This window comes from Coregonus clupeaformis, unplaced genomic scaffold (assembly GCF_020615455.1).
Source record: "Coregonus clupeaformis isolate EN_2021a unplaced genomic scaffold, ASM2061545v1 scaf1667, whole genome shotgun sequence".
Classification (NCBI taxonomy): Eukaryota; Metazoa; Chordata; class Actinopteri; order Salmoniformes; family Salmonidae; genus Coregonus; species Coregonus clupeaformis.
Genome location: NW_025535121.1, coordinates 1 through 16,291, shown reverse-complemented (window position 1 = coordinate 16,291; position 16,291 = coordinate 1). Strand labels below are relative to the sequence as shown.

Genomic DNA, 16,291 nt, shown 5'->3' with positions numbered 1-16,291 from the left:
TACATACCCGCTACGAACGGACTAAATAATGAAAACGCTGCTGGCAGCGGAATCCCAATACAGCTGGGAGACTTGGCTGGATGACAGAGTCCCGGACAGAGAGGTGGAGCCGGCCGGCTTCACCCTGGTCAGAGCGGACCGCGATCCTGGTAAGAGAGCGACTCTGTACCCCGACATTGAACTGCTTTCTGTGTCATTGAACCTTACTATTGTTGATAAAACAAGTTTACTGGAGAACGGAGACCAAGTAGAGACTTTTGGACAAGGTGGATAATTGTATAATATAAGGCAGTTTATTCAGAGGTAAAGATATCTGGAATCGCGTGCACGGACCCGTTCGTCAAACTCGTAGGGAGTTTATCAGAAGAGCCCCTAAACATTGTGTGCTGACATTTTATACAATAAAATGAAGTAGGTTGAATCTAGTAGTTCTGATCTTCTGATTGGTCCTGATGAGTTGGGCGAGGTCACCTCCAGGCTAGTGTCACTGTTGCATTGGCTCTGAGTCGGGTTCTCTGTCTTCAGATGTTCAGCCTAAGAGAAGAGGATTTGTGTGTGTGTGTGTGTGTTTGTTATCAGTGTGTGTGTGTGTGTGTGTGTGTGTGTGTGTTTGTTATCAGTGATGATGTGTGTGTGTGTGTGTGTGTGTGTGTGTGTGTTATCAGTGATGATGTGTGTGTGTGTGTGTGTGTGTGTGTGTGTGTGTGTGTGTGTGTGTGTGTGTGTGTGTGTGTGTCCTCAGGGCAAGAACTCGTGAGTTGGAAGAACTGAGAGACCTATGGCGTGGGTGTTATCCTTAGCCACCTGCTGACAAGGCTGACAAGATAGGACTCTTGTTCATTGTATTGAATACAAAGGCCCAACACAAAATGGGTCATGCACAAGATTTTAGTCAGACCAAGCTATAACATTATATATTTACTACGACAGTACATTCAACCAAAAGCTAATATAACAAAGGCATCAGAGATTATTTATAATCTGTCACAGAAACTGGAATCCATCTCCCCAGATCAGTCAATAAATGATTCTGGTATTGACTTATATGCTGCCCCTGTCTTCATGTTGTTGCTGGACATATCTTTTTTAAAATGTGTGTAGGTCACCTAAATCATCAGAAAAATTGCCCCTCCTGAGAATTTTTTCAGGAGCCGCCACTGCCTAACGTGATCCACTATTGCTAGCGATCCTCAGGAGCAACCACACCAACGTGACCGAGGAAAGAAAGGTAAACTAACGATGTAATGGAATGATGCAAAATGCAAAGAAACTGAAGTCAGTGACCAATAGTGGCTCATATTTAACAAGATATAAATTGTAAAAAAAAAAAGACAGTGAAAAGTCCAGGCATATAATTAAAACATTCTAGAAATCATAAATCAACTCTGTGCAATAGGAGTTGACCCAACGCATTATTGTAAGTACATTTAATATAAGTTGACCCAACGCATTATTGTAAGTACATGAATACACTATATATACAAAAGTATGTGGACACCGCTTCAAATGAGTGGATTTCTGCCACAGGCGTTGCTGACAGGTGCAGTGGCGACCCATCATTTTTTATTTATTTATTTATTTCACCTTTATTTAACCAGGTAAGCCAGTTGAGAACAGGTTCTCATTTACAACTGCGACCTGGCCAAGATAAAGCAAAGTAGTGCAATAAAAACAACACAGAGTTACATATGGGGTAAAAAAAAACATAAAGTCAGAAATACAACAGAAAATATATATACAGTGTGTGCATTCAGTGCAGCTGGAGCAGATCCCCACCTGTTTAGCTCAACAACAACAAAATATAGATTTTTAAAAATGGTGTGCCAATTTTGCATGTTATTTTGGCATTAATACGTGTCACATATCAGTTTGCAAACAATGTAACAATTTTTTTAAATAATTGAGTTAATAAAGCCGCGTACAAACATGGTCTCTTTGTTGCTTTCTTCAGTAAAGCAGCTCCAGAATGCAGGTGTTTCAGCCAGCTCAGTGCTTTCTGTGGTGGTGGTGGGGCAGCCAGTGGAAAATACAGAGCGAATGGATTGGTAATGTTCTCTAGTTGCGCCGTGATTGGCTCAGTGTTCTGTCACTCATGGGGACACTACGTCACAGCAAAATCTACGGGGAGAGCTCGAAAAATTCAAGCCCCTTGGGTGCTGCCATAGATTTACATTAGAAGTGCCCATCCAAGAAGGCTCAAGGTCATTGGCCACAGATAAAATGACGTCAAATCACGTTATATCTACCGTAGCTTTGATTGGACGGATCATGTCAACATCATACTTTCAAAATCTTAGCTAGCAAGCTAGACAAGCAGTCATCATGAATCAAGTCGACAATCTACTGGCAAATCCTTTTCAATCCTTGTCATATGAAGAGAAATTATAGATAAAACGTATCGGTGCTCATCGGCCTTTGGACATAAACATTACACAACAAGTTGGAAATCGCAAATTCAACAATGAGTGGTTTGGAAGGAATCAGTGGCTAACTGCAAGCGTTGCAAAGCAATCACTAGCCTGCTATTCAGTGGAGTGGATGTGAGGACCAAGTCTGGGTTTAAGGGCCACTTTTCCAAGCTTAAAAGGATCAACATTCACATGCAACACACCACGGGCCAGAAAAGGTTGAATACATTGGCCATGCTGTCAATCCAGCATGATTTATGCCGCATTCAAGACAACTGGGAACTCTGAATAAAATGAGCTCCGACTGGGGAAAATACGTTTTGAACGGTCATCCAAGTCGAAATTTCAAGTCTGGAACTCGAGCCTCTTTCTAGAGCTCCGACCTGAAGATCGCTGACGTCATGATTCAACCTTGTTTTTTTTCAGAGTTCACAGTTGTCTTGAAAGCACCATAAATCCAGAGAATGCCGGACTTTGACAAAATGTTCCTACAAAAAGGACCGCCGCGCTACCTTCCTGTTCAAGTGAGCACAGCACAACAAGGTGAGTCCAAAAATGTATTCAATGCTGCTGCATAAATGATGTAATATGCCAGGGAGATATGTATACTGTAGCTAAGAAAGTAATACTAAGCCTGTTTTAGAGAAATGTAATGATCGAATATTGTAAGAGCTTTCATTGTCTGCTTATATGCCCCCTTTATTTATCCCAGGGTTCTGACTTGGTGTACAGGGAGAATACTGTAAGAACGGCCCATGTTCTAAATTATGTCGCTGTACATTTCAAAAGTGCTGAACAAATAGTTATATTGACTACGTTCCACCCTAGCTCGCTCATTAATGTCTTCATCTAAATTACGGATTGCCTCTTTTCCGCTCGTCGTCCCCTTATGCCATAGTTTGTACATCTCAATTGTCATTAGAAACCACATTTGTTTAAGCAAGTCAGCCATATCAGCTATGTTGTTTTAAAAGGCAGTAAATTAGGTTTAATTAACTGTTTCGTTGCCTGACAAGGCTCCGCTGAAAGCCAGGTGTAGCGGTGGTAAGGATTCACTCCATGGTGCTGCAAAGAAAGCTCTGCATTTGGGACAGCTTTATGTAGGCCCTAACAGTTTGTGGGCACCGTTTGTCACCGTTATAGTGCAATCAATGTATTGTTTAGTGTTGTGTTGTGGCTTTGCTGGCATGCATCTGGAAGAAATAAAAAATGCCGGAGTTTCCCCCACCAACATTGACATGCTAAAATCACCACTGGGTGGGTCAAGCATAACATTACAACCCTGTTACCCATAGATAGAAGGTCTAGAATGATTTCAACTATTTACATTTGTTTGGCAAACTTGCATTCCATTCCCACTGTCACACAGGGATTTCTGGTCGATTCAAAATGAAATAGTCAACCCTGTTACAGTCAACCCTGTTACTTTATTTGGCACTTAATAGGCAATTACTATAGTATGTACACCTCTGGCCGGTGTTCGGACGGACGGTTCCTCCCGCCCCATGTGGAATCGCCTCTATCGGTGGAGCCCCTTTCGGCTGGGACAAGATCCTCCTTGTCATCTTCATTCTTCTTCAGGGTTCTCCTCCTCCTCTTCAGGGTTCTCCTCCTCCTCTTCAGGGTTCTCCTCCTCCTCTTCAGGGTTCTCTAACTCACCCCTCTTGTACTTCTCAAGGATCTTCCTTATTTCCTCTTCCTCCCTTTTGTTAGCCTCTATCATCTTCTCCCTCTCTCTGATTAAAGCTAAATGGCCTTGAATGGCTCTCTTTCTCTCCTCCTCTCTCTCCTCCTTCTCTCTCTGATATGTTCTCTCTATCTTTCTGAGGTTCCTCTTCTCCCACTTCTTATTCAACCAGTCCACAGCTCTCCTTCGGATACTTTTATTGGCTGGGACAAGATCCTCCTTGTCATCTTCATTCTCCTCCTCCTCTTCAGGGTTCTTCTCCTCCTCTCTCTCCCCTCTCTCTCCTCCTCTCTCTCCTCCTCTCTCTCCTCCTCTCTCTCCTCCTCTCTCTCCTGCTCTCTGCCTCTCCTCTCTTAGTCTGAACCTTTCTTTCTGTCTAGCAATTTCAATCTCTCGTTTTTTTATCCTGCTCCTCTTGTCGTCTTGCCCTCTCCTGTTTTCTTTCCATCTCCAGCAGTCTTTCCTCCTTCTCCCTCCTGATTTGTTGTCCTCTTTCCATCTGTTCTCGTTCCCCCTTCAACACTTCTAACCTCCTCTGTTTACGCCTGTTGAAGATTTCCCGTGCTTTTTCTTTAACATTAACTACTACATGCTTCTTCATGCTTACTTCCTTTCTTCTCTCTTCTTCTCTTTCTCTTTCCTCCTCCTCTGCTTCCTTAATCACTTTCTGCTTTTCTTCCCTCTCTCTCTCCAGTTCATTCTGTCCCTCAATATTTTCTTCCTCCATCTCTTTGTGTTGCTGATCTTTTAATTCCATCTCTCTCTGATTCTGAGTCTCTTTCTCCATTTGTTTCTGTCTCTCCTCTTGTTGTTGTCGTCTGTCTATCTCTCTTCTCTCTCTCTGTCTCTTGTTCTCCCTCTCCATTTCTTCCTCTTCCATCTCTATTGGCTGTTTACATCTTTCTTCTTCATGCTTTCTTTCAATCTCTCTTTGTCTCTCTCCTTCTTCTTCTATTTTTTTCTGTCTCTTCTCCATACTCTTCCTTTCTATCTCCTTGCATCTTTTGTTCTCCCTCTCCCTTTCTTCCTCTTCCATCTCTATTTGCTGTTTAAATCTTTCTTCTTCATGCTTTCTTTCAATCTCTCTCTGTCTCTCTTCTTCTTCTATTTTTTTCTGTCTCTTCTCCATTCTCTTTCTTTCAATCTCTCTCTGTCTCTCTTCTTCTTCTTCTATTTTTTTCTGTCTCTTCTCCATACTCTTCCTTTCTATCTCCTTGCATCTTTTGTTCTCCCTCTCCCTTTCTTCCTCTTCCATCTCTATTTGCTGTTTAAATCTTTCTTCTTCATGCTTTCTTTCAATCTCTCTTTGTCTCTCTTCTTCTTTTTCTATTTTTTTCTGTCTCTTCTCCATACTCTTCCTTTCTATCTCCTTGCATCTTTTGTTCTCCCTCTCCCTTTCTTCCTCTTCCATCTCTATTTGCTTTTTAAATCTTTCTTCTTCATGCTTTCTTTCAATCTCTCTCTGTCTCTCTTCTTCTTCTATTTTTTTCTGTCTCTTCTCCATTCTCTTTCTTTCAATCTCTCTCTGTCTCTCTTCTTCTTCTTCTATTTTTTTCTGTCTCTTCTCCATACTCTTCCTTTCTATCTCCTTGCATCTTTTGTTCTCCCCTTTCTTCCTCTTCCATCTCTATTTGCTGTTTAAATCTTTCTTCTTCATGCTTTCTTTCAATCTCTCTCTGTCTCTCTTCTTCTTCTATTTTTTTTCTGTCTCTTCTCCATACTCTTCCTTTCTATCTCCTTGCATCTTTTGTTCTCCCTCTCCCTTTCTTCCTCTTCCATCTCTATTTGCTGTTTAAATCTTTCTTCTTCATGCTTTCTTTCAATCTCTCTTTGTCTCTCTTCTTCTTTTTCTATTTTTTTCTGTCTCTTCTCCATACTCTTCCTTTCTATCTCCTTGCATCTTTTGTTCTCCCTCTCCCTTTCTTCCTCTTCCATCTCTATTTGCTGTTTAAATCTTTCTTCTTCATGCTTTCTTTCAATCTCTCTCTGTCTCTCTTCTTCTTCTATTTTTTTCTGTCTCTTCTCCATTCTCTTTCTTTCAATCTCTCTCTGTCTCTCTTCTTCTTCTTCTATTTTTTTCTGTCTCTTCTCCATACTCTTCCTTTCTATCTCCTTGCATCTTTTGTTCTCCCTCTCCCTTTCTTCCTCTTCCATCTCTATTGGCTGTTTACATCTTTCTTCTTCATGCTTTCTTTCAATCTCTCTTTGTCTCTCTTCTTCTTTTTCTATTTTTTTCTGTCTCTTCTCCATACTCTTCCTTTCTATCTCCTTGCATCTTTTGTTCTCCCTCTCCCTTTCTTCCTCTTCCATCTCTATTTGCTGTTTAAATCTTTCTTCTTCATGCTTTCTTTCAATCTCTCTCTGTCTCTCTTCTTCTTCTATTTTTTTCTGTCTCTTCTCCATTCTCTTTCTTTCAATCTCTCTCTGTCTCTCTTCTTCTTCTATTTTTTTCTGTCTCTTCTCCATACTCTTCCTTTCTATCTCCTTGCATCTTTTGTTCTCCCTCTCTCTTTCTTCCTCTTCCATCTCTATTTGCTGTTTACATCTTTCTTCTTCATGCTTTCTTTCAATCTCTCTCTGTCTCTCTTCTTCTTCTATTTTTTTCTGTCTCTTCTCCATTCTCTTTCTTTCAATCTCTCTCTGTCTCTCTTCTTCTTCTATTTTTTTCTGTCTCTTCTCCATACTCTTCCTTTCTATCTCCTTGCATCTCTTGTTCTCCCTCTCTCTTTCTTCCTCTTCCATCTCTATTTGCTTCTGTTTGTGTCTCTCCTCTTCTTCTCCTCCCTCCATCTCCTTCTTCTTCTCCTCTTCTTGTTGTCCCTGTTTTGGTATTTTCTCTTTTCTCGTTCTTTCTACCTCTTTCTGTGTGTCGTTCTCACCCTCTGTCTTCTCCTCCATGGCCATTTGGTTCTGTTTCCATGTATACTCGTCTGTTTCCATACTTTCTAATTCTGTCATCTGTTCCTTGATATCCTTGAAGATTTCCTCCAGTTCAGACGTCTTGTTGTCATTGATGAGGGCTGTCTCTCTCTCTATCTCTCCCTCCATCTCCATCTCTCTCTCTCCATATCTCTCTCCATCTCTCTCTCCATCTCTCTCTCTGTCTCTATCAAATTTTCTCTCTGGTCCAGTCTCATCTTTCAATCTAATCTCTTCTTTCATTCTCGCAAGCTCTCTGTCTAACACTAGTACATTTTTGTTAACCTGTTTCACTCTTTCATTCTGTCTTCTAAACGCTTCTTTCGCTCTTTGAAATTTTATTTTGTATTGAATCTCTTTTGTTGTCATGTCTTCTTTCAATCTCTCAATCTCTCTCTCTAACTCTTTTACCTTTTTGTTAACCTGTTTGACTTCCTCATTCTCTGCAATACGCATGTCTCTTTTTCTTTCAAATGCTATTTCCTGTTCAATCTCTTTCAATCTCTCAATCTCTCGTTCTAACGCTTTTATTGTTTCCTCTGCCTGTTTCACTTTCTCCTTCATTTCTTGTCTCTCCAATTCTGCTTTTCTCTCCCTTTCCCTCTGTCTTTCACTCTGTCTTTCCGTCTCAATAGGTTTGTTGTTCCAGGCCAGTCTTGGTCGCTGATCCTCCATGACTTTCTGCCATAGCCTCAATATCGCTATCTCTTGCTTCATTTTTAAAAGGTTCAATTAGTGCTCATTTATGACCAAGACATACTTTCAAAGGACTTGCAGTGAATGATACATATAAATACAACCTAGAGCTAGGTAATTGAATCAAACACTGGACAACATCGATAGCAGGGTCATTTTGACCAATTAATCTGGTCAATTCATTCTCAATGAATGTATTGACATGGTTTGAAAAAAATCATGAGACATTTTATGGAATCAATTATGTCCAAAATCTGTACAAATACAAACACACAACTAGTTTTCCCATTCAGTTAGGGGTTTGAGAAATACCCGTTACAATTTGTGTGATGTTACAACAATGTTGCCTTTGATGTTTATGCTTGTAGAAATTACTCCTACAAATGATGTTTCACTGATGTAATTATTTACAACCTGCACACATACAGTTATCATCAACAACAACAACAGTAATGATATTAATAAGGAAGTGGATATTTGACAGGCAGAAGAAAGGCATAGAGGTTGAGATAAATGGAGGTTAGGGTAGGTTCAGGACCTAGGGTTGGGTTAAGGTTAAGGTTAGGGTAATGGTTAGGTTCAGGACCTAGGGTTGGGTTAAGGTTAAGGTTAGGGTTAGGGTAATGGTTAGGTTCAGGACCTAGGGTTGGGTTAAGGTTAAGGTTAGGGTAATGGTTAGGTTCAGGACCTAGGGTTGGGCTAAGGTTAAGGTTAGGGTAATGGTTAGGTTCAGGACCTAGGGTTGGGTTAAGGTTAAGGTTAGGGTAATGGTTAGGTTCAGGACCTAGGGTTGGGTTAAGGTTAAGGTTAGGGTTAGGGTAATGGTTAGGTTCAGGACCTAGGGTTGGGTTAAGGTTAAGGTTAGGGTAATGGTTAGGTTCAGGACCTAGGGTTGGGCTAAGGTTAAGGTTAGGGTAATGGTTAGGTTCAGGACCTAGGGTTGGGTTAAGGTTAAGGTTAGGGTAATGGTTAGGTTCAGGACCTAGGGTTGGGTTAAGGTTAGGTATAGTTTCAGTGAGGTTAAGGTAAGGTAAGGGTTAAGGTGAGAGAAAGGCATAAAAGTTAACATTGGGTTAGCATACCGCTATCCACCGCCATTCATTTTCAGCCGGGTAAATATACACTGCCTTTTAATAATAACAATGTCATATCTTACCTGGGCCAGTTGTAGTTGCGTTATCAGCAGATCCACCAGTTGTTTGAGTCTGTTGATCTCCATTTGTCTCTGGCTCTCTGCCTCCCTCTGTCTCTCTGCCTCCCCCTGTCTCTCTGCCTCCCTCTGTCTCTCTGCCTCCCTCTGTCTCTCTGCCTCCCTCTGTCTCTCTGCCTCCCTCTGTCTCTGTCTCTCTGCCTCCCTCTGTCTCTCTGCCTCCCTCTGTCTCTCTGCCTCCCTCTGTCTCTGTCTCTCTGCCTCCCTCTGTCTCTGTCTCTCTGCCTCCCTCTGTCTCTCTGCCTCCCTCTGTCTCTCTGCTTCCCTCGGTCTCTGTATCTCTGCCTCCCTCTGTCTCTGTCTCTCTGCCTCCCTCTGTATCTCTGCCTCCCTCAGTCTCTCTGCCTCCCTCAGTCTCTCTGCCTCCCTCAGTCTCAGGATCTCAGCCTTCCACTCTTTCATTACACCCCTTTCTACTCTTCTTCTGCTCCTTTCATCCTGTAAAAGGGCTCTGAGATTGTCTGTCTCAGACTGTAATTTTTCAACCATCTCGTCACAAATCATCTCGTTTTCTCTACTTTCTCTGTCACAAAAGAACACAAAGTGAATGGAGATCATAGCTCAACATGTTAAAGGAGCAAGCAGTAGTTCAAACCACAAAGCTGCCACACCGTCACCTTTTTGGATAAACAGCTTGGGGATGGGGGCTGGAGTAATTCATAGACGTAGCTATTTGTGCAAGGACTAACCATCCATGAGATCAAAATGATTGTTTTAACCATATTGTTTAAGCTATACAGGGTTTGTTTACAATTACATTGTTTCCAAACATTGGAGTGAAACAAACTCATATTTTGGGTTCTGATGGGGTTAGATAGTTGAACTAAGCTCATGAGACATTTAGGAGAGTCAATGGGTACATATCATTAATTATAAAGTTCAAAATAGATGTAGCAATTGCAGATGGCCTCTTAAAAGACTGAGATTGCCATTCAATCAGTAAGAATATGAACCTTTTTCAATCCAATGTAAAGAGTAGTGTTGCATCAATCTGTTTGACATTGAACTGTGATATCCCATTGGGCACAGATGTCGGTTTAACATCTAGTTTTGATTTAAGTGAAGTAGGCTAGCGGATGGTTAATGTATTGTAAACTTTGCTAAATATTTGACTCACCTCAAATCACTCTTGTCAAATCGCAGTTTTAGTGTGGAACTGAGTAATATCTTTGACAGGAAGAAACTTTACCTGGCCTGGAGCTGTATTGTTGCGTCATTTGAAACACTTGAGCGTCATAATGGTTATCCGCGCCTGCTTGATTGACAGCTAGGGGTTCTCCTGCGCATGTGTCCAAAAGTCGATATTGTTTAGCTACTCATAATTGATAAAGACATTATGAACTATTTTCACTTTACTTTTATGTCGTCTATTTTTGCCTAAGGTTATCTGGTAGCCTATGTTCTGTGATTTCTCTTTGTATGGACCTAACGTTCAATGAAATACAAAACAGCAACCACAACGTACAAACATTTCCCACACAAATACATATGTGGGTGTGTAGTGAGTACACAAAATAATAACATAACAGCCATAACAGTACAAACAAACATACAATCTCTAGTGCACCTGTCCAGTGCGAACTGTTCCGTGCGTCACCATCACCAACTGCTGGACTACACCTGGAATAGCAGCGATGGGACAGGACTGGAACTACCAGTTGGATATCACGAAATTGGGGAGAAAAAGGGGTAAAAGTACCACAAAAGAAAATGTGTGTATATATATATATATATATATATATACATTTATATATTAAAATATTTATTTTTTTGATGTTCCCCGGGGCACCAGAATCCATTTAGTCTGTTTTCAATTGGCCACCGTTACCTCAAGACCCGCCTATTCCAATGAATTATAAACTGTTATTGGTTTGTCCCTGTGACAGTCATTCGTAACCTCCTGATGGTTGCCTGTTGATTGTCGTGCGCCATCGTTGCATATCGTGAGCTGGAGGAGCGTTCGTCCAACTCCTCATCGAAGTGAATGGCAGCGGCGCATCATCCATCCGCTGAAAGGATAGTTTGCGACGCGACAAGCGTTTGGGGAGTACATTCATTGAAACGGAACGACTGTTTTTAAATTCTAGGGGGACTCTTGCTCCATGGTAAAATCTCAGCAGCGATGTCTCTGCTGTGCGTCAGAGGTTGGTTCTATTCCTCTTCCCTGTTCTTATTATACCGTACATATCTGTCACATTAATGACATGGCACTCAGGAAAGTCTGTCTGTAGGCTATTGGGTAGCTGCGCATAGACCGTTGAGTTGGCACGTTCCAGTCCAAGCATGACCTGGAATGTGAGAAGGGAGCTATTCTATAACACATGTAGATGACATTTTGCCTTTATGTGTAGATTTTGGTTTTATATTTCACATCTGATTGATGATTAGGCCTATGACTTTTGATTCCACTTTGGCTACCTTCCACCATATTGTCCTCTCTTGCAATATCTTACACTTTATGATGCGCTTGTGCAGATCTTCTCTCTAAGCAATAGTCATGATAGTTTGAATGAGTTGAGTAAACTCCACTGTTGTTCTCAGTCTGTACTGTACTGTCCCTGGAGACACTCCACATAGTTGACCTAGATTGAGCCCACTTTGTGCCACTGGTCAACTAACTAATGCATTTATTGTTTAATAAAAAAGTTAAATAAACAAAAACAACAAAAAAGTGTTGAGAAAAAAGAGCAGCAGTAAAATAAAATAACAGTAGGGAGGCTATATAGGGGGTACCGTTGCAGAGTCAATGTGCGGGGGCACCGGCTAGTTGAGGTAATATGTACATGTGGGTAGAGTTAAAGTGACTATTCATGAATAATTAACAGAGTAGCAGCAGTGTAAAAAGATGGGGTGGGGGTGGGGGGGGCAGTGCAAATAGTCCAGGTAGCCATGATTAGCTGTTCAGGAGTCTTATGGCTTGGTGGTAGAAGCTGTTGAGAAGTCTTTTGGACCTAGACTTGGCGCTCCGGTACCGCTTGCCGTGCGGTAGCAGAGAGAACAGTCTATAACTAGGGTGGCTGGAGTCTTTGACAATTTTGAGGGCCTTCCTCTGACACCGCCTGGAATAGAGGTCCTGGAGGCAGGAAGCTTGGCCCCAGTTATGTACTGGGCCGTACGCACTACCCTCTGTAGTGCCTTGCGGTCGGAGGCCGAGCAGTTGCCATACCAGGCGGTGATGCAACCAGTCAGGACGCTCTCGATGGTGCAGATGTAGAACTTTTTGAGGATCTGATGACCCATGCCTAATCTTTTCAGTCTCCTGGGGAGGAATAGGCTTTGTCGTGCACTCTTCACGACTGTTTTGATGTGTTTGACCATGATAGTTTGTTGGTGATGTTGACACCGAGGAACTTGAAGCTCTCAACCTGTTCCACTTCAGCCCCGTCGATGAGAATGGGGGTGTGCTCAGTCCTCTTTTTTTTCCTGTAGTCCACAATCATCTCCTTTGTCTTGGTCACGTTGAGGGAGAGGTTGTTATCCTGGCACCACACGGCCAGGTCTCTGACCTCCTCCCTATAGGCTGTCTCATCATTGTCAGTGATCGGGCCTACCACTGTTGTGTCGTCGGCAAACTTAATGATGGTGTTGGAGTCGTGCCTGGCCATGCAGTCATGGGTGAACAGGGAGTACAGGAGGGGACTGAGCACGCACCCCTGAGGGGCCCCCGTGTTGAGGATCAGCGTGGCAGATGTGTTGTTACCTACCCTTACCACCTGGGGGCGGCCCGTCAGGAAGTCCAGGATCCAGTTGCAGAGGGAGGTGTTTAGTCCCAGGATCCTTAGCTTAGTGATGAGCTTTGAGGGCACCAGGGTAGGGGAGGGAATGGCCGGCAGGGATGTAGCTCAGTTGATAGAGCATGGCGTTTGCAACGCCAGGGTTGTGGGTTCGATTCCCACAGGGGGTATGAAAAATAATAATAATGTAAGTCGCTCTGGATAAGAGCGTCTGCTAAATGACGTAAAATGTAAATGTAAAAATGAACGCTGAGCTGTAGTCAATGAATAGCATTCTCACGTAGGTGTTCCTCTTGTCCAGGTGGGAAAGGGCAGTGTGGAGTGCAATAGAGATTGCATCATCTGTGGATCTGTTGGGGCGGTATGCAAATTAGAGTGGGTCTAGGGTTTCTGGGATAATGGTGTTGATGTGAGCCATGGCTACAGATGTCAGTGCTACGGGTCGGTAGTCATTTAGGCAGGTTATCTTAGTGTCCTTGGGCACAGGGACTATGGTGGTCTGCTATAAACACATTTGATTAACTCTCTAGTCTACTAATTAGTCATACATTATTAGTTTAACTGAGGGTGTGACATTTTAGTCATATCTTACTCACACATTTCTTTATAAACTCCTCAATGCTATCTGAAGAATCCCGGAACATGTTCCAGTCTGTGCTAGCAAAACAGTCCTGTAGCTTAGCATCTGCGTCATCTGACCACTTTTTTTATTAGCCGAGTCACTGGTGCTTCCTGCTTTAGTTTTTGCTTATAAGCAGGAATCAGGAGGATAGAGTTCTGGTCAGATTTGGCAAATGGAGGGCGAGGGAGAGCTTTGTATGCGTCTCTGTGTGTTTGGGATGCAGCTTAACAATCATGTTGTTCCATTCACACGTGTGCAACTTATTGTCACCCCATGACATGTATCTATTTGTGAGCCTCCAGCCTATAGGTTCTCCCTGTGTCCAGTAAACCTCCTCTCATCATGGATGTGATTCAGCCTGAAGCTGGAGGGGCCAGCAGCAACCAGCCAGACCACTCTATTACCAGTTGGGGAAGGATAGCATCTCTAGTTACAGTAGGGCATTTCCATGTAAAAGGACCCATGAGCACCAACGTGATGTTCATATGAGCATGTGAAAATGGGTGTCAAATGAAAGCTAAGAGTCTATATTTTTGGGAAATGAACGCATAGATACATTTTTCAACCAGTGAAGGCTTTGATTTCTGGATAGACAGATGGAAAAGGGATCTTCGAAAACATCTACCAGAAAAAGTCTTAAAAGGTACAATATCAGAAATGCATAAAACCAGAAGAATGTTTACATAAAGACCCCTGCCTACCAATATCAACAGTTATATCTGGTTTTGGAGAAAGCCTTAACCTTCTGTAAGTTTAAGAAATATTGCCTTGTGCCTTGTGATTACGTTCCCAAACACCCACATAACTTTAAGGTATTTTAATTTCCTCTGTGAGGAGGGAGGATAATGAAAGTCCACAGAAGTAACAAGTCAGCTAACAATTCGTTATAGTGATTTTTCTGATATCATTTTGTTTGTGAATTATTAAGTGATTAAAACTCGTAATTCCGTTACCAAGTTGGTAGTGGAGTTACAAAAAATCTTGAACCAAATTACTGCGACTGAATTGCCTCCAAAGGGAAATCATAATAGTCACGAACCACAGTTGGGTCTCCGGGGACTGTCCTCCCTTCAACTGGCATACTGTTCAGCTCAAAACTGGTTTCTTTCTCTTGTCTTTTAGTCAAACCAAGAGTGTTAAAACAGTCTGAGACTGGACAATCTCTCTCACTCACTCACTCACTCACTCACTCACTCACTCACTCACTCACTCACTCACTCCATTTAATGTCACCTCTCCCAGCTCTAACTGACACCTACCCATGAGTCCCCTCTTTCCATTTACTGTAACCAGCATCCTCACCTACTGAGCACCGACCGACACCGGATGACCATGGACATTGAAAAGTAGTTGAAATTTGGTCAGTCCAACCTGGTCTTGATGTTAACGCCCACAGACAGACCGGACTGGACCAAATCTAACAGCCTGTAGAGTACAGTGAGTAGAGCACAGTAAAGGACAGTACACTACAGTATAGAAAAGTAGAGTATAGTACAGTAGAGTATATTGTACTGAACTATACTCTACTGTACTAAACGCTACTGTACTCTTCTGTACTGCACTGTAGTGAACTCTACTCTGCTCTGCTCAGCTGTATTGTACTCATAGAAAATGATAGAGGCCTCTAGTGGCCAAAAGGCCTTATTAGCATGGGCAGCGCCATTGAGGGCTGTTACCATTTGAATGTAGTCAAATGAGTGGGACTTCCAACTTCATTGGCTGATCCCTCCTGGTCACCCTTTATAGTCATGTCCAACCAGGTCATCAGGAGGGATCAGCCAATCGTGAAGAAGAAAATAGACTACTTCAAAATGGAGATAGGCAGCACCATTGAGGCTATGCCGTCACAGACGCTATAATGACACAGATACAAAGATGAGTCCTCTATCTATCTCTGATTGTACTGCACTGTGCTCTACTCTACTGCACTGTGCTGTACTCTACTGTGCTCTACTGTGCTCTACTCTACTGTGCTCTACTGTGCTCTACTGTGCTGCGCTGTGATAATAATAATAATAATAATAATGTCCAAACATGTGAAACATGAGGTGAATGCCATTCATATCCATATTTATGCATTTCTGTGTAGTACATATCAAGGACCCATGATGTAATTCCTCTTACCGTAATTCCGTTACCGGGTGTAAATCCACTTCACTTACTGTAGTTCAATAAACAAAATAGATTTTTTTCGAACTCAAGGTGCCATGTCATAGCTGACACCCCATTTTTTCTGCAGACATCTTTGAATCTTAATTCGGAGAAGATATTTAAACGTGGTCACATTAAAAACGGAGGGAGATTTTACAATAATTCCATTACCAAAGTTTGCATCTGCACAGTTCTATCACTAAATTAGTTTTTGCACATTTTTCAGAGGAAATGGTTAAAAGTAGTCCTTGTGCATAGAGTTGTATGGTTTGTTAATCTTGGAAACCAATGGTTATTATTTGGCATACGTTTTAAAGTGAAATAACTGAGTCAAAGTGTAAATCTGTTACTGTGGAATTGCCCAGTACAAGTCCGCTTCTTGAAAAGTTACCACGCAAAAATAATGTTTCAGAAGGGCACCAGCTGCCACTATTATGTGGCTGTAACAGTAATCCAAAGAAGTGGTCAAAAGCCACCCACAGACCCCCCCACACCCCACACCAATCCCACCCTAAACAACCATTATATATAGTATCAGTTCTCTATGTCTGACAAGTAGTATGGAGCTTTGGCTCTAAGTATTGTTTCTTCATCCTATTGAATTCTCAGTTAATTTGGTGATGTTTTCTTCCCTGTTCAGAGAAATAAGTCGTTGAAGATACTGGGTTTGTCCCGTCCTACATCCTGATATTACTAGGTTCTGACCACTAGAGGGTGTTGTTTCCCCCCGCCATTGTTAATGGAATAATGTCACCCAAATCACAGAAGTACATATTGGTTTTCTTACCCATAAGCAGTTTATGGACCAGGTATGACAGCAACCCATGTTTTGGTTTGGTTTACCTAGCCACTGTTTAAAAGGTT

At 42.1% G+C, this 16,291-nt stretch overlaps 2 protein-coding genes across 2 annotated transcripts; both read right to left on the bottom strand.

The window, feature by feature from the left end:
* Positions 1 to 4,446: 4,446 nt before the first annotated feature.
* LOC123487345 (vicilin-like seed storage protein At2g18540) lies at positions 4,447 to 5,762 on the bottom strand (the record flags this gene model as incomplete). Its single annotated transcript, XM_045218565.1, has 2 exons — positions 4,447 to 4,888; positions 5,715 to 5,762. Coding segments are annotated over 2 exons (456 nt in total), but the record flags the coding sequence as incomplete, so codon positions are not given.
* A 1,060-nt stretch (positions 5,763 to 6,822) lies between these two features.
* On the bottom strand, positions 6,823 to 8,938 carry LOC121565387 (golgin subfamily A member 6-like protein 6; the record flags this gene model as incomplete). The annotated part of the gene is made up of 2 exons (XM_045218564.1): positions 8,867 to 8,938; positions 6,823 to 7,725 (listed from the first exon to the last, which is right to left on the bottom strand). Coding segments are annotated over exons 1-2 (966 nt in total), but the record flags the coding sequence as incomplete, so codon positions are not given.
* Between the last annotated feature and the right edge of the window lie 7,353 nt (positions 8,939 to 16,291).